Here is a 19551-nt window from a genome sequence, read left to right as displayed (position 1 = left end):
ACACTTCTCCAAGTCAGAACTCTGATACTGTGTCTTTTCCAGGAAATAAGACATTGATTCCATTTAAGACTAGAGGAACCTAGATTCCATTTAAGACTAAATCAACCTCTTGTAGATTTCAGAATATACACAGGAAGTCACAAAGAAATGGAAATAATCTAATAGCTTGTTTTTAATCACATGAATCCTAAACTGATACCATGGTTTAAGTTTAAACATTTCCAGGTTAGATTTCATGGCGATGGAGATGTAGCTCAGAGGCAATGCACTTGCCTAGCCAGCACATGGTTTCATTGTTTCCTTATTTTTTGTATCCAAGTCCCTTTTCTTAGAATTGACATTTCTCTATTATGAGACTTTTGTGTACTTGGCAGGCATCCTACCATTATGCCATAAGTCTAGCCTAGTAAGGAATATTGATTGTGCTCCCCAACCCATCTCCTTTTTTTTTTTTTAGATAAGATCACACACACACACTCCACACACTCTTGGCTCAGGCTGACCAACCTGAATCACTTTCCCTGGCTCAGCCTCCCTAGACTGAGATAATAGGTGAGTCACCATTAAGTCTACTTTGCTGTTTGGGTATCTCCTGCTTAATCTCTATAGTGTGGTGGGCCACCGTGCTCGTTTAAGAAAGCTAGTACAGGCAAATAGTCCGCGCCCCCCCCCCCAAAAAAAAAAAAAAGATTTAACTCATTCTGGAGCCTGTGCAGGCAATATTGGTGACCCTCACTGCACTTTTCCCTCACACATCCGCGGCGTTGTGGGTTTTTTTCCCCTTCGTTCTTTTTGGTAAGACTAACCCTGAATAACTCGGATTGCCTTGAACTCACGATTTTCTTGCTTACGCTTCCCAAGTTCTAGGTCTACAAGCATGCACCACTACACTTGCTTTCCTTCATTTTTTTTTCAGAATTCCAGCAGCAGTTGCTAGCTTCTCAGTTCCAATATTAATGGGGGCACAATTGAGAGTTTACAGGAGCACTCTGTGGCGCTTAGTTTGAGCCTCATAAGCCCTTCCTCCCAGGGGCTCCGAGGTCACGAGCAGGTCGGTTTACGTACCTAACGGTGCAGCCTTTGCAGGCTCTAAGGGGCAAGGAACCTGGGTTCTTGGCCAACTGGTGGCGCAGTCTGGATGGAGGCTTCGGTGCCTCTGTAGAGCAACGCAAGGCGTAGCACACGCCCCGTGTCATTTCATTCGGACTCAGAGATCAGTTCTCACCAAACCAGTTGTCAATACCAAATCTGGTCAGCTTGTGTCTTACTACGGCCACATCAGAATTTCAGCCAGTATTAGAAGGAAGGGTCCTTGCGCGGTCGGTCTACTGAAGTCGCTCCTCTGCAGAGCCTGGGATAGGACAACGCGCGCCGGCCCGCTTTACGGCAGAGGTGTGTGCTTTTGCGACAGCATGACGCAAGCAGGTCTTGGCGGGAAAAGTTGTGCATTTGGATTCCTGTGGCAGCTGGCAAAGAACTGCTTGGTGAGAAGGGCGTCCTGAACAGTGGGAAAGAACTCCAGCAAAGGACCCAGAGGGCTTGTTTAGTGCGGACGGGCGCGGTGAGGGAGTGGTCCAGACTAGCAGAGAGTGGGGAGGGCCGCCCGGAGCCCGGGCTGGTGCGGGTGGCCGGTGGCTCTCCAGCATAAAGGGACCAGAGCGATTGTAAAGCTCCGGGGTTCGCATGCTTTCCCGGCTCTAGGGGTCCCTGCCTCCCGCTTCTCTCCGCGGCATGGCCCCGCCCTGTTCCCTCCGGGTGCTGGGGACACGTGCCGTTGGGGTGGGAATTGGAAGTGAGCGGGTGGGAGGAGGGGCTGCTCTGGCAGTAATGACCGTAGTTACACCCAGCTGCTCCCCACCCCCGCACCCTGCCCTGCCCGCATCTCCCTTTCCGGATCATTCACCCGAAAGCTCTTGTCTTGCAACCCTCGAGCCAAGCAAGTGCTCAGTTTTGCATAAAGGCGGATGGAGGACGAACGTGGAAACAGGATTTGTGATAAACAGGACAAAATGTTCAAGTTTAGTATTATGACGTGGGTAAATATGGTTCAGATGTAAGATGAAAAGAAAGTCGTGCGGAATCATAGCAGGAGACATGGCTCAGTGGCATTACAGGTGATGAGAGTTTACACTCATCCCCAGTATTTTCTGGGATCCTGCATTTTACAGTCGCTGTGCTTGGAGTCATGGCAGTGCCTTTTGTGGAAGACTGGGATTTGGTGCAAACTTTGGGAGAAGGTGCCTATGGAGAGTAAGTTTGAGTCCTCATTTTAATTTCTTATTGCAGTGTGTGTGTGTCTGTCTGTGTGTCTGTGTCCGTCCTGCTATGGTGCCTGCACCTGTGGAGGTCAGAAGAGAACTTGCAGGAGCTGGTTCTTTTGAAGGTTCGGAGGGATCGATCATTAGGCCTGACAGCAAGAGGCTTAACCTGCCTAGCCATCACCATGGTCTTCCTAATTTAAATATTACCTGTTTGCTTGCTTTAGTTTTCCACCTGTTGTCTGAGTACACACTTAAAAAAAGTCCTTTATTTCAAGTGGCAAAGAGCATGGATTTGTACACCAAGGCTCTGAGTGAGTGAAGCACATCCACACCTGTTCCTCCTCTTTTGTGATCATGGACATTGAACCTAGTGCATCACACATGCTGGGCGTAGGCTCTGCCACGAGCTACATTTCTAGGCCTGTAAAACAACAAATTTCTTCTTACATTTGTTTTTGTTCAGATCAAAATCTTGTTAAATTGCCTAGGTTGGCCTTGAACTTGTACACTGTAGCCTCCCAGGTAGGTATGACAAGCCTGTGTTTGTCAGTCCAGTTTCTTTCTTTCTTTCTTTCTTTCTTTCTTTCTTTCTTTCTTTCTTTCTTTCTTTCTTTTTTTTTAATTTTACTTTTATAAAATTTTCTTTTATAAAAGAATCGTTTTCCTAACAAATCTTAGAATTTTAAATGAGATAATGAAAAGACCCTGGCGGCATCCTGCCTAATTTCAGATCTTCACACTCAGCTGATCCTGGTTGTACTTGTGTTCTTGAGCAAGCTTTATGTGCCTTTGCTTCTCCATCTGTTGATAGAATTAATGGTTCTTACCTTAAAGATGTGTTCAGTAGTTGGCTCAGGCATATATGCATGCGATTAATAAGTATAAAGCAATGCTGTTGTATTACTAGATCATGTATATATGTGATGCATTGTAGACTTGTTATTGTCTTTCAAAACATGGTCAGTTATTAGATAACTTGCAAGCACAAGGTTTCCAAGTTTCCAAGACTTTCTTGGAGCATTAACTGCAGTGCTTCGCATTTGTCTCAATGCTTCTGAGAACATAGCAGAGACCATTTCATTTTCCTTGATGAAGAAAGGAAGAATAGTTTGGGATGTGTTACATCTAACTTTTTGAAGCTTTTTTTCTTCTTAAGACTTATGTATTTTTAAAATATGGATGAGTGTTTGCCCACAGAGGGCCAGAAGTGTGGGATCCCCCAGAACTGGAAATTACAAATGATTGTGAGCTACCATGTGGGTGCTGGAAACTACTGAGGTCTGAAGCAAGTGCACTGAAATGCTGAGCCTTCTCTCCAGGCCACCCCTCAGGCATCCTCACCCCCCTAGTTTTGTTTGTAGAGTGAATGTCTCATTGGCACCAAACTCCAAGAGCTCTGCTTGCCTCTGCTTTTCAAAGACATGTGCCTCCACCCGCTGCTAGGGTTTTTTTTTTTTTTTCTTTGAAAGTTTCTTTGCAGTCTAGGCTGGGTTTGAACTTGAACCCTTTTGTCTCTAGACTGCTGGAATTACAGGTGTGTATCAGTAATCTTTTGAAGATTTAGGAGAAAGGGAATTCTGAGGTGAAAATGTAACTTTTTCTCTTTCTTTTTAAGAGTTCAACTTGCTGTGAATAGAATAACTGAAGAAGCTGTTGCAGTGAAAATTGTAGACATGAAGCGGGCCATAGACTGTCCAGAAAATATTAAGAAAGAGATCTGCATCAATAAAATGTTAAACCATGAGAATGTGGTGAAATTCTATGGCCACAGGAGGGAAGGCAATATCCAGTATCTGTTTCTGGAGTACTGTAGTGGAGGAGAACTTTTTGATAGAATAGGTATGGAAAAGATTTAAGATAAATATTTTACTGAACACCTTTATACGTTGTGTGTGCTGCTGGACATGAAACCCACCATCTTTCCACAGGCCCTTCAACTGGTCTACTATGAAACCACGTTGTCAGCTGTTTATTTGGTTTTTAGAGAAAAGGTTCCTCTGTGTAGCCCTGGCTGTCCTGGTACTCACTCTGTAGACCAGGCTGACCTTGAACTCAGAAATTATCTGCCTTTGCTTCCAGAGTGCTGGGATTAAAGTGTGTATCACCACCACCCAACTCTCTTAGCTGCATTTTTAAATGTTAGTTAGATCAATTTTATTTCAGAATTGGTTATGTAACAGTAAAATTGGAGGAATTGACTTTGTGATGTAAAAGTTTTATGATTTAAGTCTGTTATGTAGTGAAATTGTACATGACCTCTCTGTTGGCAGTCATTGGGAACTATTTAACATTATTTATTTATTTTATGGCTGTTTTATATTCTGTGTACCATGTGCACACCTGGTGCCTATGGAGGCATGTCTGTGCTATCAGAGGCTTGAAGAGGGTACTGGATCCCCTGGAGCTTACAAATGGTTATATGAGTCATGTGCGTGCTGAGAGCCAAATTTTGGTCTTATAGAAGTGCAGCTAGTGCTCTTAACTTCTGAGCCATCTTTCCAGCCCTGAGCTTTGTGTTAGAAGAAGTAGGGAGACATTTGAAGGAAATGAAGTCCACTGGGGTTAGTATAAGATTAAAATCCTTTGATACTTTTAAATTACTTTCCTATGATGTTAGCTTATTTTTATTATTTAGCTTCTAGGGAGATGTGAGTTATTCAGTGATGTATTTGTTAATGGACTTCAGTCTTTTGATAATATGCATTTCCGTTTGCTTAAGTATAAACATAGTGAGATATGAATTAAGAGCCTGTATGGTTGATGCCTGATTATAATCTTTCAGTAGACTATAATTGTTTCTTCCAGAGCCAGACATAGGGATGCCTGAACAAGATGCTCAGAGGTTCTTCCACCAACTCATGGAAGGGGTGGTAGGTACTACAGCCTCTTTCCCCTTGCTTAAAATTAGCATCAATAATGCGAGTTGCTAAATTCTACTGTTTTGACCTCCCACTTAGGTTTATCTTCATGGAATTGGAATAACTCACAGGGATATTAAACCAGAAAACCTCCTCTTGGATGAAAGGGGTAAGATTAATATTTTGTTAATGCTATCTATCTATTGCATGAGTACTGTGTCTGTATGTACACCTGCCTCTCAGAAGAGCACATCAGATCTCAGTTTAGAGGATTGTGAATCACTATTTTTGGATTGCTGGGAACTGAACTTAAAGATCTCTGGAAAAGCTCTTAACTGCTGAGCCATTTCTTCAGCCCTGTTATATTTTAGGTTAATCATATAGACCTGTGTCTTAGTTACAGTTTTACTGCTGGGAACAGACATCATGACCGAGGCAACTCTTATGAGGACAACATTTAATTGGGGGTGGCTTACAGGTTCAGAGGTTCAGTCCATTATCATCAAGGAAGGAACATGGCAGCATCCTGGAAGCCATGGTTCAGGAGGAGCTGAGAGTTCTATATCTTCATCTGAAGACTGGTAGCAGAATATTCTTTTCCAGATAACTAGGACTAGGGTATTAAAGCCCACACCCACAATGACATACCTACTCCAACAAGGACACACCTCCTAATAGTGCTACTCCCCAACCCAAGCATATACAGACCATCACATTTCACTTCCTGGCCCCTATAGACTTGTTCAAATACATGAGTCTATGGAGGCCATACCTAAACATTGCATACATACATTTCCCCATAGTCTGTAGCAGTCTTAACAATGTTAAAGTTCAAAGTCTCTTCTCGGATCCATCCAATCACTTAACTGAAATCCCCAAAGCAAGATAGAGAACCAACTGGGCAAATGCCAAACTCTGCATCTCCATGTCTGATGTCAGCAGTTTTCAGATTTCCAATTCCTTTTTCATTTTTGTTTACTGCAACAAACTTCTTTTCCTGGGCTGGTTCCACTCCCTGTTAGCAGCATTCCTCAGGAGATAACCTATATCTCTGACATCTTGAAAATCTTGGGGTCTCCAAGGCAGCTTAAATGTTACAGCTTCTTGTATCAGTGTCTGGGATCCTCACATGATCTTCTGGGCTCCTCTAAAGTGCTTCTCCAGGTCTGCCGTTTGTAGCATTCTAAGCTCAGGTTGATCCACTCTACTGCTGTGGTCATCTCATGGTACTGGCATCTCCAAAACACTGCTGGCTTCTGCTGCAACTGGGCTTCACCAATAACTTCTCATAGGCTTTCTTCACAGTGCCAAGACTCAACTCCTTTGCATTACCCCTTCAGTCATGGGCCATCAACTGCAACTGAGGCTGCACCTTCACCAATGGCCTTCTTTGGCCTCTCACAGTGCTGAGCCTCAGCTACTCTTCATGACCCCTTCATGCCTTCAAAACCAGTACCACCTGAGTAACTCTTACACATTACCAAGTACAGCTGCAGCGAGAGGTACAACCTTGGCTATCTCTGGAACACAGCTTCTTTGTGCTTTCAGAAAACACTTCCCAGAAGATTTCACCTCAGTGATGCTGATCTTTCTCTCTCTCTCTCTCTTTCTTAAATTTTTTAATTGGATATTTTATGTATTTACATTTCAAATGTTATCCTCTTTCTTGGTTTCCTTTCTGGAACCCCTCCATCTCATCCCTGCCCCCTGCTTCTATGAGGGTGCCCCCAAGACTCCCACCTCACCATCCCAGCATTCCCCTACATTGGGGAATTGAGCCTTCATAGGACCAAGGGCCTTTCCTCACATTGATGCCAGACAATGCCACCCTCTGCTGCATATGTGACTGGAGTCATGGATCTCTTCATGTATACTCTTTGGTTAGTGGTTTAGTCCCTGGGAGCTCTGGAGGGGTCTGGTTGGTTGATATCGTTGATATTTGTTATGCTATTAGCCTTTTTCTTATATATCTGATCTATATGAGTATGTATATACTTTGTTTTTGTTAATTACTTCTATATTCATTGTATATATATGAGATCTTGTTGTTTTTTGATGGACATTTATAACTGATATTACAATATCCTTACATTTGTGAATGTGGAATTTCTGCTGTGGGTGGGTATGGTCTCAGTGAGAATTGTTAGTTCAAAGAGTGAATATTTCAAATTTTGACACTTTGGCCAGAATGCTTTTTAAAAAGACTGTACTTATTGATAATCCCTCATTATAGGATTTCCCTTAATTTCTTAAATCCTTTTGCTACAACGTTCTCTGATGTCTATATTTTTATAATCAGGATAACCACAGTTTATTATTAGTGTCTCACTGATTTTATTTCCTACCTGCATTGGCTGACACAGTGCCTGTTACTTGCATGTTAGGAAGCCATGCTTAATTACCAGCTTTGTCGTTGACTCCTTATCCTCCACAGTCTCAGTGAAGGGCTTTACTATGCTGTCTTCCTGGGTTTGTTTCCAGGAGGGCATCTACAGCATCCTTATTTAACCTGTTGCCAACTAGTTTTTCCGTTGATGATATTTCTCTTTCTGTAAGAAGATAAGGACTTTGCTAAGTTGAGTATAAATGATGATGCCTTTTACTTTTTCTTCTTTTCCATATACATAGATTTATTTTGTATTAATTATTTTACTTATTTACATCTCATATGTTGCCCCTTCCCTGTACCCCGTTGAAGAGTTCTTCCTCCCGTCCCTCCTCCCCTTCACCTCTGAGAGGGTTTTTCCTCCATTATCCTTCCACCCTGGGGCATCAAGTCTCTACAGGACTAGGCACATCCTCTCCTACTGAGGCAGCCCTACAAGGCAGCAACATATGTGTTGGAGGTGGGGGGGGGGTGAATCAGACCAGCCTATGACATACATAGATTCCTTTTGCTCATTTTCAGGTAGAAAAGTTCTATAAGCCCTAAGCAAAACCAGTGCTACTTCCAGTAATTTATATATGTGTATATATATATTTGCAAACCTTTTACTCCAAAGTTGTCTTTTTTTTCTTTTGGTTTAGATAACCTCAAAATCTCTGACTTTGGCTTGGCAACAGTATTTCGGCATAATAATCGTGAACGCTTACTGAACAAGATGTGTGGGACTTTACCTTATGTTGCTCCAGAGCTTCTAAAGAGAAAAGAATTCCATGCAGAACCAGTTGATGTTTGGTCCTGTGGAATAGTACTTACTGCAATGTTGGCTGGAGGTAAGGCTATATAATCATGAGAAAACTTCTTTTCTCTGAAAAGTCAGATTTCTTATACCAAAATAATAAAGATTAAATAACCCTAGGGAACCTTAATTCTGTAATAGAAAAGGTTGTGAGCCCAGCCTTTAATCGTGGGTGCATCTTTTCAGCTCTTTAATAGTTTTATGTTAGTGTTTAACTTATCGCCTAGGGCTATAGTTACTAAGCCGGTTACTCACTGTTCAGTGAGTGGGTTATATACAGATTTATTCCATATAGAACTTGAAGGCTTGAAGTCTGGGTGGTGAAGTTGCCAGCATGGTCATTTTCTGAGGGCTCTCTCTCTTCCTGCCTTACAGTTGAGCACCTTACTGAGAGGAGAGACAGACTCTTTAGTGTCGTCATAAGGACCCAAATCCCACTTTTGAGGGCTTTCATACTCATGACCCAGTCACCCCACAAAGGCCCCACCTCCAGAATCATCACACTGGGAATGGGAGTGAGTGATCTGGCTGCAACAGCGTCCCTTCATTGATGGCTTGGGTTGATTTGGTTGATTTGCCTGGTGAGGCTGATGTGGGCTCAATTGAGGAGAACAACTTTTCCTGGATAGAAGAGAGCCTTCAGGCAGTGTATTGAGTAGCTTTGATTCCTGCTAGATCCTCCAAATAAGCTCTCATATTCATTATCTTGGGGGTTGAGATTTTGGTATAAACTGTAGTGGGAAATAAACTTTTAACCCATTATACTTTATATCTTATTCTTAACGACCTTGAAACTTGTAACCCAGAGGTTTATTTTCATGAAGTATAACCATTAAATTAAAAATCTCAACACTTCCTTTGGGGTTGTTGGAGATTAAACCCAGGGCCCAATACCTGACAGGCAAGAATTCTGTCACTAAGTTGTATCTCCATCTTTAATATGATCCCTTTGAAAAGAGTAAGTTTCTATGAAACTTAGCATGAAAACCATATTGAATTACTGTGGAGAAAAAGTGTATTCTTTTTATGTTGTTCATTTTCCTTTTATGTGCTTATTTTTCTTGACATATTTGTTACGTAACTTTATGAACACTCAAAAACTGCAACTTGTTTTATTTTTAGAATTGCCGTGGGACCAGCCCAGTGATAGCTGTCAGGAATATTCTGATTGGAAAGAAAAAAAAACCTATCTCAATCCTTGGAAAAAAATCGATTCTGCTCCTCTGGGTAACTAACTGGGATGTTTGAAAGGATTGATTCTGTGCGTGATAGTGTCGTGTTGGTTGATTTTTTTCTTAACTTTCTCCCCTACTTCTTCTTCTCTTCTTCCTCCTCCTCCTCCTTCTTTTCTGACTTCCTTCTTCCTTTTTCTTCTCTGTAGTCCTTTTAACTACCTTAGAAAATGTAGGTCGAGAGGGAGGAAGGGAGGAAAGGAGGAAGGGAACAACTCTATAATTGTGGCATTTGGAAATACACTTTTAAAAATATTTTTAAAAATCTATATATGAAATGTATACTGTATGTATATTAGTTATAAGTATATGCGTTTGCAAAAGGTAAATCCAATTTCATAACTCTTTAGTTGTGATGCTCAGCATTTTTCCACATCTTTAATTACGGGCCTGGATCATATTTTTAAAGACTGATGGTACTCATTATGTGGATATATTTTACTCTTTCAGTTTAGAGATTTGGGTTTCTCCTTAACTTTACTTTTAGAGAAGAAGTATGATAAGTGTCCATGTTGCTTGATGCTTCTGTGTCCTTTATTTGATTAAAGTTTTTTCTTCTCCTACAAGCAAGACTGGAGGGCTAAGAGACTATGTATTTCCCCTTTTAAGTGTTGCCCCTTATTTCACAAATTTACTTTTTAAAGTTTGTACCATTTTGTCATTTATTCATGTTACTTTTTGTTGGATTTCGAAACACTGGGTTTCATTGTATCCTTGGGTGGTCTGGAACTTACTATGTAGACCAGGCTGGCCTGGAACTTACTATATATAATAGACCAGGCTGACTTTCATATTCAGAGATATTGGTCTGCCTCTGCCTAATGAATACTGGCATTAAATACACTACTATGCATGGCAAAAATGAGTTTTTTTTTTAACCAATAAGACTGTTTTTTAAAGCTTTTTAAGCTTTTTAAATTTTGCTCTGTTTGAGCAAAGAAGTTTATAGTTTTTCTTAATCCTTTGAGGGTTTTTTCATAACGCATTAATGTATATAATGTTTGTTGCAGTATTTCCTAGAGTTTATTATTTATTTTAATTTTGCTGGATATTTTAATGTGCAGATGTTTTGAATTTTTCATACCTGAATTCTTGTCAATTCTTGTCAATTTTGGTTTTTGACTTACATTGTCATGCTTTTTAGAAAGGTCTTTTCTACTCTATTTTTTTTTTTTTTTGTAAAATTATTTGCATTCTCATTTGGTGTTTCTGTGGGTTAATTTTTATGTTTGATTGTTGTTGGCTTTGATTTTGAAACAGTCTTGTTTAGCCCAGGCCGAGCCCTGAGCTCAGTTGTGTAGGAGAGGATGATTTTGGTTTTCCAGACTCCACCTTCAGATGCTAGCACGCTTGTCCTGTCTGTTTTGGGAGACAAGGTCTGTGTTGGCCCATGCTGGCCTGAATCTCAGGCTGGACCTGAGTGTGGCAATCCTCTCAGCCTTCTGAAAGCTGGGACTAAAAGCTGAGTCACTTTTCATTCCTGGTTTAAAAGAATTGATTTATGTATGAATTTTTTTTTAAATGTAGGAGTGCTCTTCTGTATGTACACCTACATTGCCAGAAGAGGGCATCAGATCCCTTTATAGATGGTTGTGAGCTTAACTCCCGAGCCATCTCACCAGCCCCCTGGATTATGTTTTTGATGTTGGGGATTGTACAAGTTCCTTTTAAAATTAATATATATTTCCCAAGCTGGCCTCAAGCATCCTGCCTGTGCCTTTCAACTATTAAGGTTGTAGGCGTGTATCATGTTTTTGGCTTTTATGTCTTATGGTTTGTCTAATCTGCGAACCCCATTTACAAATACTGTTTTATTTTCTTTTCAGCTTTGCTTCATAAAATTCTAGTTGAGACTCCATCAGCAAGGATCACCATCCCAGACATTAAGAAAGATAGATGGTACAACAAACCACTTAACAGAGGTAAACATAGATACTTACAAAATACCACAAACCAGTGTTGTAAAATAACTATGGTCTGCTGTCGTCGTGGCACACGCCTTTAATCCCAGCACTCGGGAGGCAGAGGCAGGCGGATTTCTGAGTTCGAGGCCACCCTGGTCTACAGAGTGAGTTCCAGGACAGCCAGGGCTACACAGAGAAACTCTGTCTTGAAAAACCAAAAAAAAAAAAAAAGATTTTAATATCTAATAGGAAAAACAAATGTGAAAACTATTTTTGTTTATTAATAGCTAAAGAGAGTGCTATATCTCAATGTTTGATGGGACTCTAATAAAACAAGAAAGATTTATTTTCTTCATGAGGAAATGATGTAAAGTCTAAATTTTGAAGATTAAAGTGTTAATAGGTGAGGCATGTTTGACTTGAGCAGAAGCAGCAGCATTTGGACAAATCTTAGATTTAGTGGGTCAAGTGTATTTGAAGGACTTAAAAGATCAGGTCAGTATAACACAGACATTGTGTTTCTTGTTTATCATTAGCCAGTGGTACTCAGGAAATGCTTGCGGAGTGAGTGGGTAGAGATGCAGGGGAGGTTTGAATTGATTTGGGAAAGGCAGATAACCAAGTTATAGGAGGGCCTTTCTGGAATGTGTTTAGAATTTATCCTGGAACTCACCATCACTAGGACACGTTTGAGGGGCTTTAAGCAAGAAAATGACAAGCTGATGTGTTTGGTTTTAAGAGTGTTTCTTTCTGAATACTTCATTATTTTTGATGAGTAGGAAGAGATTAAGTAATGTGGGATTTGGGACTGGAGAGATGGCTCAGGGGTTAAGAGCACTGACTGCTCTTCCAGAGGTCCTGAGTTCAATTCCCACCAACCACATGGTGGCTTACAACCATCTATAACAGGATCCCATGCCCTCTTTTGGTGTGTCTCAAGACAGCTACAGTGTACTACTCATATATATAAAATAAAAATATAAAATCTAAAAACAAATGTTTTAAGAAAAAGTTATGTGGGATTTTACAGTAGGGGTTTAGATGTGAGAAGATGGTAGCTTGGAATATGTTAGTGGTAGTGGCATTGTAGAAAGGTGATGGGTTTCAAAAAGTTGAAATGATTGGACTGGTGAATGCTTAGATTATAATAGATTATGAAGATTTCATGGTGACTCCCAAGTGCTGTTCTGGTAACTTTGGAGGAGAAACTTTCATTTTATGGAGCTGAGTAAGCTCTCCAGGAGAGAGAGAGAGGGAGGGAGGGAGAGAGAGGAAGGGGGAAAGGGGAGGAGAGAGGTGGGGTGAGAGAGGGTCAGGTTGGGGGGTAAGGGGGGGGGGAGAGGGAGAAAGGGAGAGAGGGAGAGGAGGGAGCAGAAGGGGAGGGAGACAGGGAAAGGGGAGAGGGGGAGGCAGGTGAGGAGGGGGAGAAATGTGTATGTGAAGAGAGGCATAAGAAATATATTTGCAGATTTGGTAGTGACATACTGTGTTATTTTATGTCTGTTGACATTATGACATTAATTTTTCTAAATACAGGATAGTATATCATGCTAAGTAATGGAATGGTGGGTGGTATCAATTTCAGAAGAGAACAGAAGTTTTGAAATAATTCTTTCTTAGAAAGTGTGAGGAGACAAGTAGCATGCCCTGATGTAGTCTAGCTGAGGGCCTTATTCTGTATTGATTGTCGTTCTTTACTGAGTTATTTAAAAATTTTAAAAGTTCTGGTCATTGAGCTAGTCTTTTGTTGACCATCATGTTACCCATAAAATATGGCATTAAAATTGTGGCCTTTGTGAAGCATTAGTGTAACATTCCTTTATTTAAACATAAAATTGTTTTTAAAAAGTTTATATTACTTTGCAGTCAATAAATGGATTTAGATGCGGCTTTATTTATTTAAATTGCTAGTTGGATTAAATACTTGAATAGAAGATTTGTATTTGTTCCTTTTTTTTAGGAGCAAAGAGGCCACGCGCCACATCAGGTGGTATGTCAGAGTCTTCTAGTGGATTCTCTAAGCACGTTCATTCCAATTTGGACTTTTCTCCAGTAAATAGTGGTTCCAGGTAAAACTTACAAAAATTAAATTTTTCTAGCCCCCCCCCCCCTTTTTGAGATAGTGTCTTACTAAATAACCTCGACAGAACTGGAACTGGGTAGCCCACTCTGGTCTTGAACTTGTATATTGTATTGATCCTTCTGTGTCTGCTTCCTGAGTGTTGTGATTACAAGTTTGTACTACCATGAATTGGCAGATTAAGTCCCTTTCTTAAATGTAGTTATTCCCCACAGAGAATAAAACATGTATATATTTTACTTAATAATGCAAATAATTTTACCAAAATGAGAATGATTGTGTGATATAAGAAAATCCTGGTAGGTTTTATTTAAAGACATTTTTAGTCTGACTCTGTACCCTATACACTTATAGTCCCAGGTAACTGCTAATTGGAAGGCTGAGGCAGGAGGAAAGATTGCCAGGCCAGGCCAATCTAGGCAACAAGATGTAATCTTGTCTCAAATAAACAAACACAAAAATGAATAATTAGAAAGAATGAAGCCACCTTAAAAACAGAGACTTGAAGCCATTCTTTTCTTCTCTTTTAATGTCTCAGTGAAGAAACCGTGAAGTTCTCTAGTTCCCAGCCAGAGCCGAGGACAGGGCTTTCCTTGTGGGACACTGGTCCCTCGAATGTGGACAAACTGGTTCAGGGCATCAGTTTTTCCCAGCCTACGTGTCCTGAGCATATGCTTGTAAACAGTCAGTTACTCGGTACCCCTGGGTCTTCACAGGTAAGGAACTTGATTTTTTCAAATAACTTGCTTTTTATTTTTGTTGTCTTAAATCTTAGGTATATGGTATTAATACTTTTAGTTGATACATATTATTTGGATAAGTAAGAAATAATTAGAGGAGGCCATAAGGGGAAGAAGCCTAAGCTAAAGAAAAGAATTTCAGACTAATTGCTGTAAACTGGTCACACTGGATTGATTCAGTTCTCTTCTCTGATGTGCAGAACCCCTGGCAGCGCCTGGTCAAGAGGATGACACGATTCTTTACTAAATTGGATGCGGACAAATCTTACCAATGCCTGAAAGAGACCTTCGAAAAGTTGGGCTATCAGTGGAAGAAGAGTTGTATGAATCAGGTAGGTTTTGTTAGTTTTTGATACTTCTTTTCCCATAGAAAATTAAATATTTGAGTAAAAGTTATTAGTGATCAGTGAGCATTCTAAAAATATAAATAATTTGAAAAAGAAACAATTGAAAGTTTTAAGAGTTTTTTTGTATGTGTTTTTTTGTCTTGTGTTTTCAAAAACCTCCGAAGTTAGTATTTTATATTAAGCTGCAGTTGAAGATGTGCCTGCCTCCATGTTTGGGGTCTTGGTGCTGGCTCTTGGCTGCCCTCTTTCTCTCCCATCGGTCATCTTGCCCGAGCTGCTTAGAGCTACTTACTAACAATATCATGTCATTATTGTTCTAGTTTTTCAGCCTCAAATAGCTTCCCATTGTCTTTCTTGTATTTTTTTTTTTTTGTTGTTTGTTTTTTTATTTCTTTGAGATGGGTTTCTCTGTGTAACAGAGCCCTGGCTGTCCTGAGCCAGCTAACCTGGAGCTCACAGAGATCTGCTTACTCTGCCTCCTGATTGCTGGGATTAAAGGTGTTTGCTACCATGCCCGGCTGCTCTTGTACTGTATATAATAATCTTGTTTTCTTTCTCATATATGTGACTGATTGATTGGCTACAGTATTGGGGATTGAACCCAGGCATTGTGTATGCTGGGCAAGTGCTTTACTACTAAGCTACACCTCCAGTCTTCACTCTATTCCTATTCCTTTTGATTGGTTTTTCTTTCAATTCTGCTTTGCTAAAATACCTTTTTTTTTTTTTTTAAACTAAAAGTTCACTTAGACTAAAGTTCTAACTTATAACTTGGTTTAGGTTGGAGAGAGAGACAGCTTTCTTTCTTTCTTTCTTTCTTTCTTTCTTTCTTTCTTTCTTTCTTTCTTTCTTTCTTTCTTTCTCTCCTCTCTTTCTCTCTTTCTCTCCTCTCTTTCTCTCTTTCTCTCTTTCTTTCTCTCTTTCTCTCTTCTTTCTCTCTTTCTCTCTTTCTCTCTTTCTCTCTTTTTCTCTCTTTTTCTCTCTTTCTCTTTCTCTCTCTTTCTCTCTTTCTCTCTTTCTCTCTTTCTCTCTTTCTCTTTCTCTCTCTCTCTTTCTCTCTCTCTTTCTCTCTCTTTCTCTCTCTCTCTTTCTCTCTCTTTCTCTCTCTCTCTTTCTCTCTTTCCCTCTTTCCCTCTTTCTCTCTTTCTTTCTTTCTCTCTTTCTCTCTTCCTTCCTTCCTTCCTTTCTTCCTTTCAATAAGGTTATTTATTTATTTTTTAATTTTACGCTTATGTGTAAAGACTGTGCCGGTGTACATGTGTATGTCAGTGACTGTGGAAACATCAGATCCTTTGGAGCTAGAATCCTAGGTGGCTGAGAGCCCCCTGACATGGGTGCCAGGAGTGGGAGAGAGAGTGGCAAGTGCTTTTAACCTGAGCCATCTCTCCAGCCTTGAAATGTATGGTGTTCTTCATGATACTCCGTTAACCAAGAACTGTTAAGACTATTTTCTGTTCATGTGTGTTTGTGGCTTGACCTTATTTTTTATTGTCTTAGGTTACTGTATCAACAACTGATAGAAGAAACAATAAGTTGATTTTCAAAATAAATTTGGTAGAAATGGATGAGAAGATACTGGTTGACTTCCGACTTTCTAAGGTATTTTTCATAGATTTTATTCATAGTATTTTTCTATGGAAATATTTCTATGTAGCTTTTCAAAATGGCTTTATATTTTACTTACAGTGGTCTCCCTCCCTCCCTCCCTCCCTCCCTCCCTCCCTCCCTCCCTCCCTCCCTCCCCCCTCCCCCCCCCCTCTCTCGCCTGTCATTTAATTTTGGTTTTCATAATAACTGTGGAAGTACTATATGGTTTTTGTTTAGTGGTAGCTTTAGTAATGACTCCAAAGGGTAAGAGTGGTAATGCTGGCAGTTTTATTATAGACTATTGTTATAATTGCTCTATTTTACTACTATTACTCTTACTATGCCATATTTATAGATTTAGCTCTGTATACATAGGAATGCAGATGGTATATGCCATGTGAAGCTCCATCCTATGTGGTTTCAGACTTCCTCAGAAAGTTTTGGAGTATATCCACATGAATATGTTATAACTAGTTAGTTGGCATTTGCAAATATAACTCAATTTTTTTCATTTAGTGTTATAAACATTGACTTTTGCTCTCATCTGCTTTCCTAAAATGTTATTTGGTTGTTTCTCTCTGTCTCCCCCTTCTTTCTTGCTCCCCTACATCTTCCTTAGTATAAAAATTTTGAGGGCTAGGGATGAGTTACAGTTTGTAGAGTGCTTGCTTTAGCGTGCACAAGCTCTGAGATTGGATCCTCTGCACAGATAAGCCAGGTGTGGCAATATCTGCCTATATTCCCAGCACTCAGTAGGTGGAACTATCAGAAATTCAACCAGTTTTCAGACCAGCCCTACATGGGACTCTGTTCTACCTAATTTTTTTTTTTTTTTTGTAATATATACAGATAAATGAAAACTAAAAGAAAAATTTAAATTATACCTCTTGACACTTACAATTTATGATATTTTAGAATACTAAATTATTTTGAGTCGTATATAATATCTATTTTTTTAATTATTCACTTTACACCCTGCTCACTGCCCTCCTCCCAAATCCTTCCCCATCTCCCTCTCCCTTTCTCCTCTGAGAGGATGGGGGGGCGCCCTGGGGCTCCCCACACCCACCCTGCATGTATGTCTCTTTGAGGCCAGGCACTTCCACTCCCACTGAGGCCAGACTAGGCAGCCCAGCTAGAAGAACATGTCCCATGTATAGAAGACCTACTATTTTTTTAAAATAAAAGTTATGACCTTAAAAACTTGTACATTATAATGAACTTCACAGATTTTGTGATTAATATCGTTTTGCTTCCCTATTATTTTTAGTTTAAAAGTCTATTCTGTATTAAAAGCAATATAATGTCTGTTTTCTGATAGTTTATGTATGGTTCTAGAAAAGATTGAAGAGTAATTTATGTTCTGTATGTGGGAGACTGGTTGAAATAATTCTTTTCTAGATTTTTGATATAGTTAAAGGTTTCTTCTCTAGTAAAACCCATAAATTGTTATAAAACACTTTTCAAACAAGTCAGATTTATATGGAATGCATAACTAAGCTGGAATGTTGGTGCATACCTACAATCCAGTGTTCTCAGAGAAGAACATTGAGGAGGCGGCAAAGAGGAACTGGACATGGTTAAGGGTGTTTGTCTCTCTGATCAGGAATGAGAATGTGCTCTTTGATACAATCTTTTTTATATTTTTAAAATATTTTTCCTAAAATAGGGTGATGGATTAGAGTTCAAGAGACACTTCCTGAAGATTAAAGGGAAGCTCAGTGATGTTGTGAGCAGCCAGAAGGTTTGGTTTCCTGTTACATGAGGAAGCTGTCAGCTCTTCACATTCCTGGTGAATATAGTGCTGCTATGTGACATTTTTCTTCCTAGAGAAGATTATCCTATCCTGCAAACTGCAAACAATACTTGTTGAAGAGTTCTCTTCCCATTACCCAAACATCTGATTTGTAGTGTTTGGCATACAAATACTACTGTATTTTAATTGTATGTAATGCTTCGGGGAAAGGATGGATCAAATTCATTTGGTATTTCTCCAGCTGTGTTTAAATTGTCTGGATTTGAAACCAAGTTATGGGATACTTGAGTTTGCCAGCTTTTATATCCATGTAGTAGTATCACTTCTGAAAAATCAAAAGCTTGTTTCATCTCAAGCAAAATATTTTCTTCTCTGTCTATTTAATTGTAAGGATGAACAAACACAGACCATGTACAGTTGATTGGTTCGTGAATGAGGCCAGCCACAAAAACGTGTATGTTAATGTATGTACTATATTTTCAGTTTGGGTATATGTGCTGCACAAGGGCTTGACCAATTATAAAACTTTTTTGAGTTAAAGTGCTTTAAATTGCAAATTTTCCCCCTCGTGTAGCTTGTCAAATATAAAGCCTAATTTGGTTGGATTTTCACAAAGTTGATCATAAGCTCTAGTGCTTAAGTGACTTTACTTTAAAAATTACACACTTAAACATTTTTTTCTACATTCACAGCCATATTTTAATTACTCTAGAAATAAACTCTATTTTTAAAATCAATATCTAACTCTGAGCTTATTGGCTAGCCACCAAGTTTCTAGATGACACTGACTGAAAAGGAGACGTGAGTAAGGAAATACAGGAGTTGACCGGATCCTTGTTCCTCACCTTGTACACTCACTTAAACTTTGATTTGTTCATAAAATTTATATTAAAATATGAATATATGATTGGGGTCCTGTATTCCTTTTTGTAGATAAATTCCAACATTACTTAGTCTGAAAGTTGAGAACATTTAAATTTTATGGCTAAAGTTTATTACATGTTGGTGTATGCTGTTGTCACCCACTTAACTCTCCCATCCTCAGAAGTTAACGTGAACCTACTCTATTCAGTCTCCTGTTTCCCACTTGTAGTCCCACTGTGGTTAAAGTCAGCCATCTTGTTAAAAACGCTACTTATTCGAACCCCAAGACTCATCTGCGCTGTACTGTTTTATGTCATCGTCTTCTTCATCTGATGGTATGCAGTACTGTCTTCCGAGCCTGTATCTCTCAAGTCATGATTGATTTCCGCCATTACTTGGCACCTACTCAACTGTATTGCTTTGGTCTCCATGATTTTTGAATATTCTTGTACTTCATATAAGTAGAATTGTATATTTGCCTCTTAGTGTTTGGCTTACTTCATAACAACTGTTTTCAGGATTTATCTATGTTATAACATATCAGGCTTCATTCCTTTTGGTGACTAATACTCCATATTATGTAGGTCTGTGCGTGTGTGTGTGTGTATATGTATACTCTTTCATATGATCATGTATATTTGGATTGTTGCCACCTTCTGTCCATGTAATTGATTACTGGTGTGAACATGAATATATAAGTACCTGCTCAAGTCTGTTTTTAATTTTTTTGTGTATATACC

The 19551-nt window shown here is 39.6% G+C and overlaps 1 protein-coding gene across 1 annotated transcript; it reads left to right on the top strand.

The window, feature by feature from the left end:
• The first annotated feature begins 1866 nt into the window (after positions 1-1866).
• On the top strand, positions 1867-19551 carry Chek1 (checkpoint kinase 1). Its single transcript, XM_021171962.2, has 12 exons — positions 1867-2250; positions 3877-4100; positions 5067-5131; positions 5219-5288; positions 8147-8335; positions 9424-9528; positions 11360-11455; positions 13398-13506; positions 14056-14233; positions 14458-14589; positions 16102-16203; positions 17861-19551. Exons 1-12 carry the CDS (start codon positions 2186-2188, stop codon positions 17954-17956), a joined length of 1431 nt encoding a protein of 476 aa, XP_021027621.1. The 5' UTR covers positions 1867-2185; the 3' UTR covers positions 17957-19551.

This window comes from Mus caroli, unplaced genomic scaffold (genome assembly GCF_978045245.1).
Source record: "Mus caroli unplaced genomic scaffold, Mus_caroli_1 scaffold_11, whole genome shotgun sequence".
Classification (NCBI taxonomy): domain Eukaryota; kingdom Metazoa; phylum Chordata; class Mammalia; order Rodentia; family Muridae; genus Mus; species Mus caroli.
This window is presented reverse-complemented; position numbering and strand designations above follow the sequence as displayed.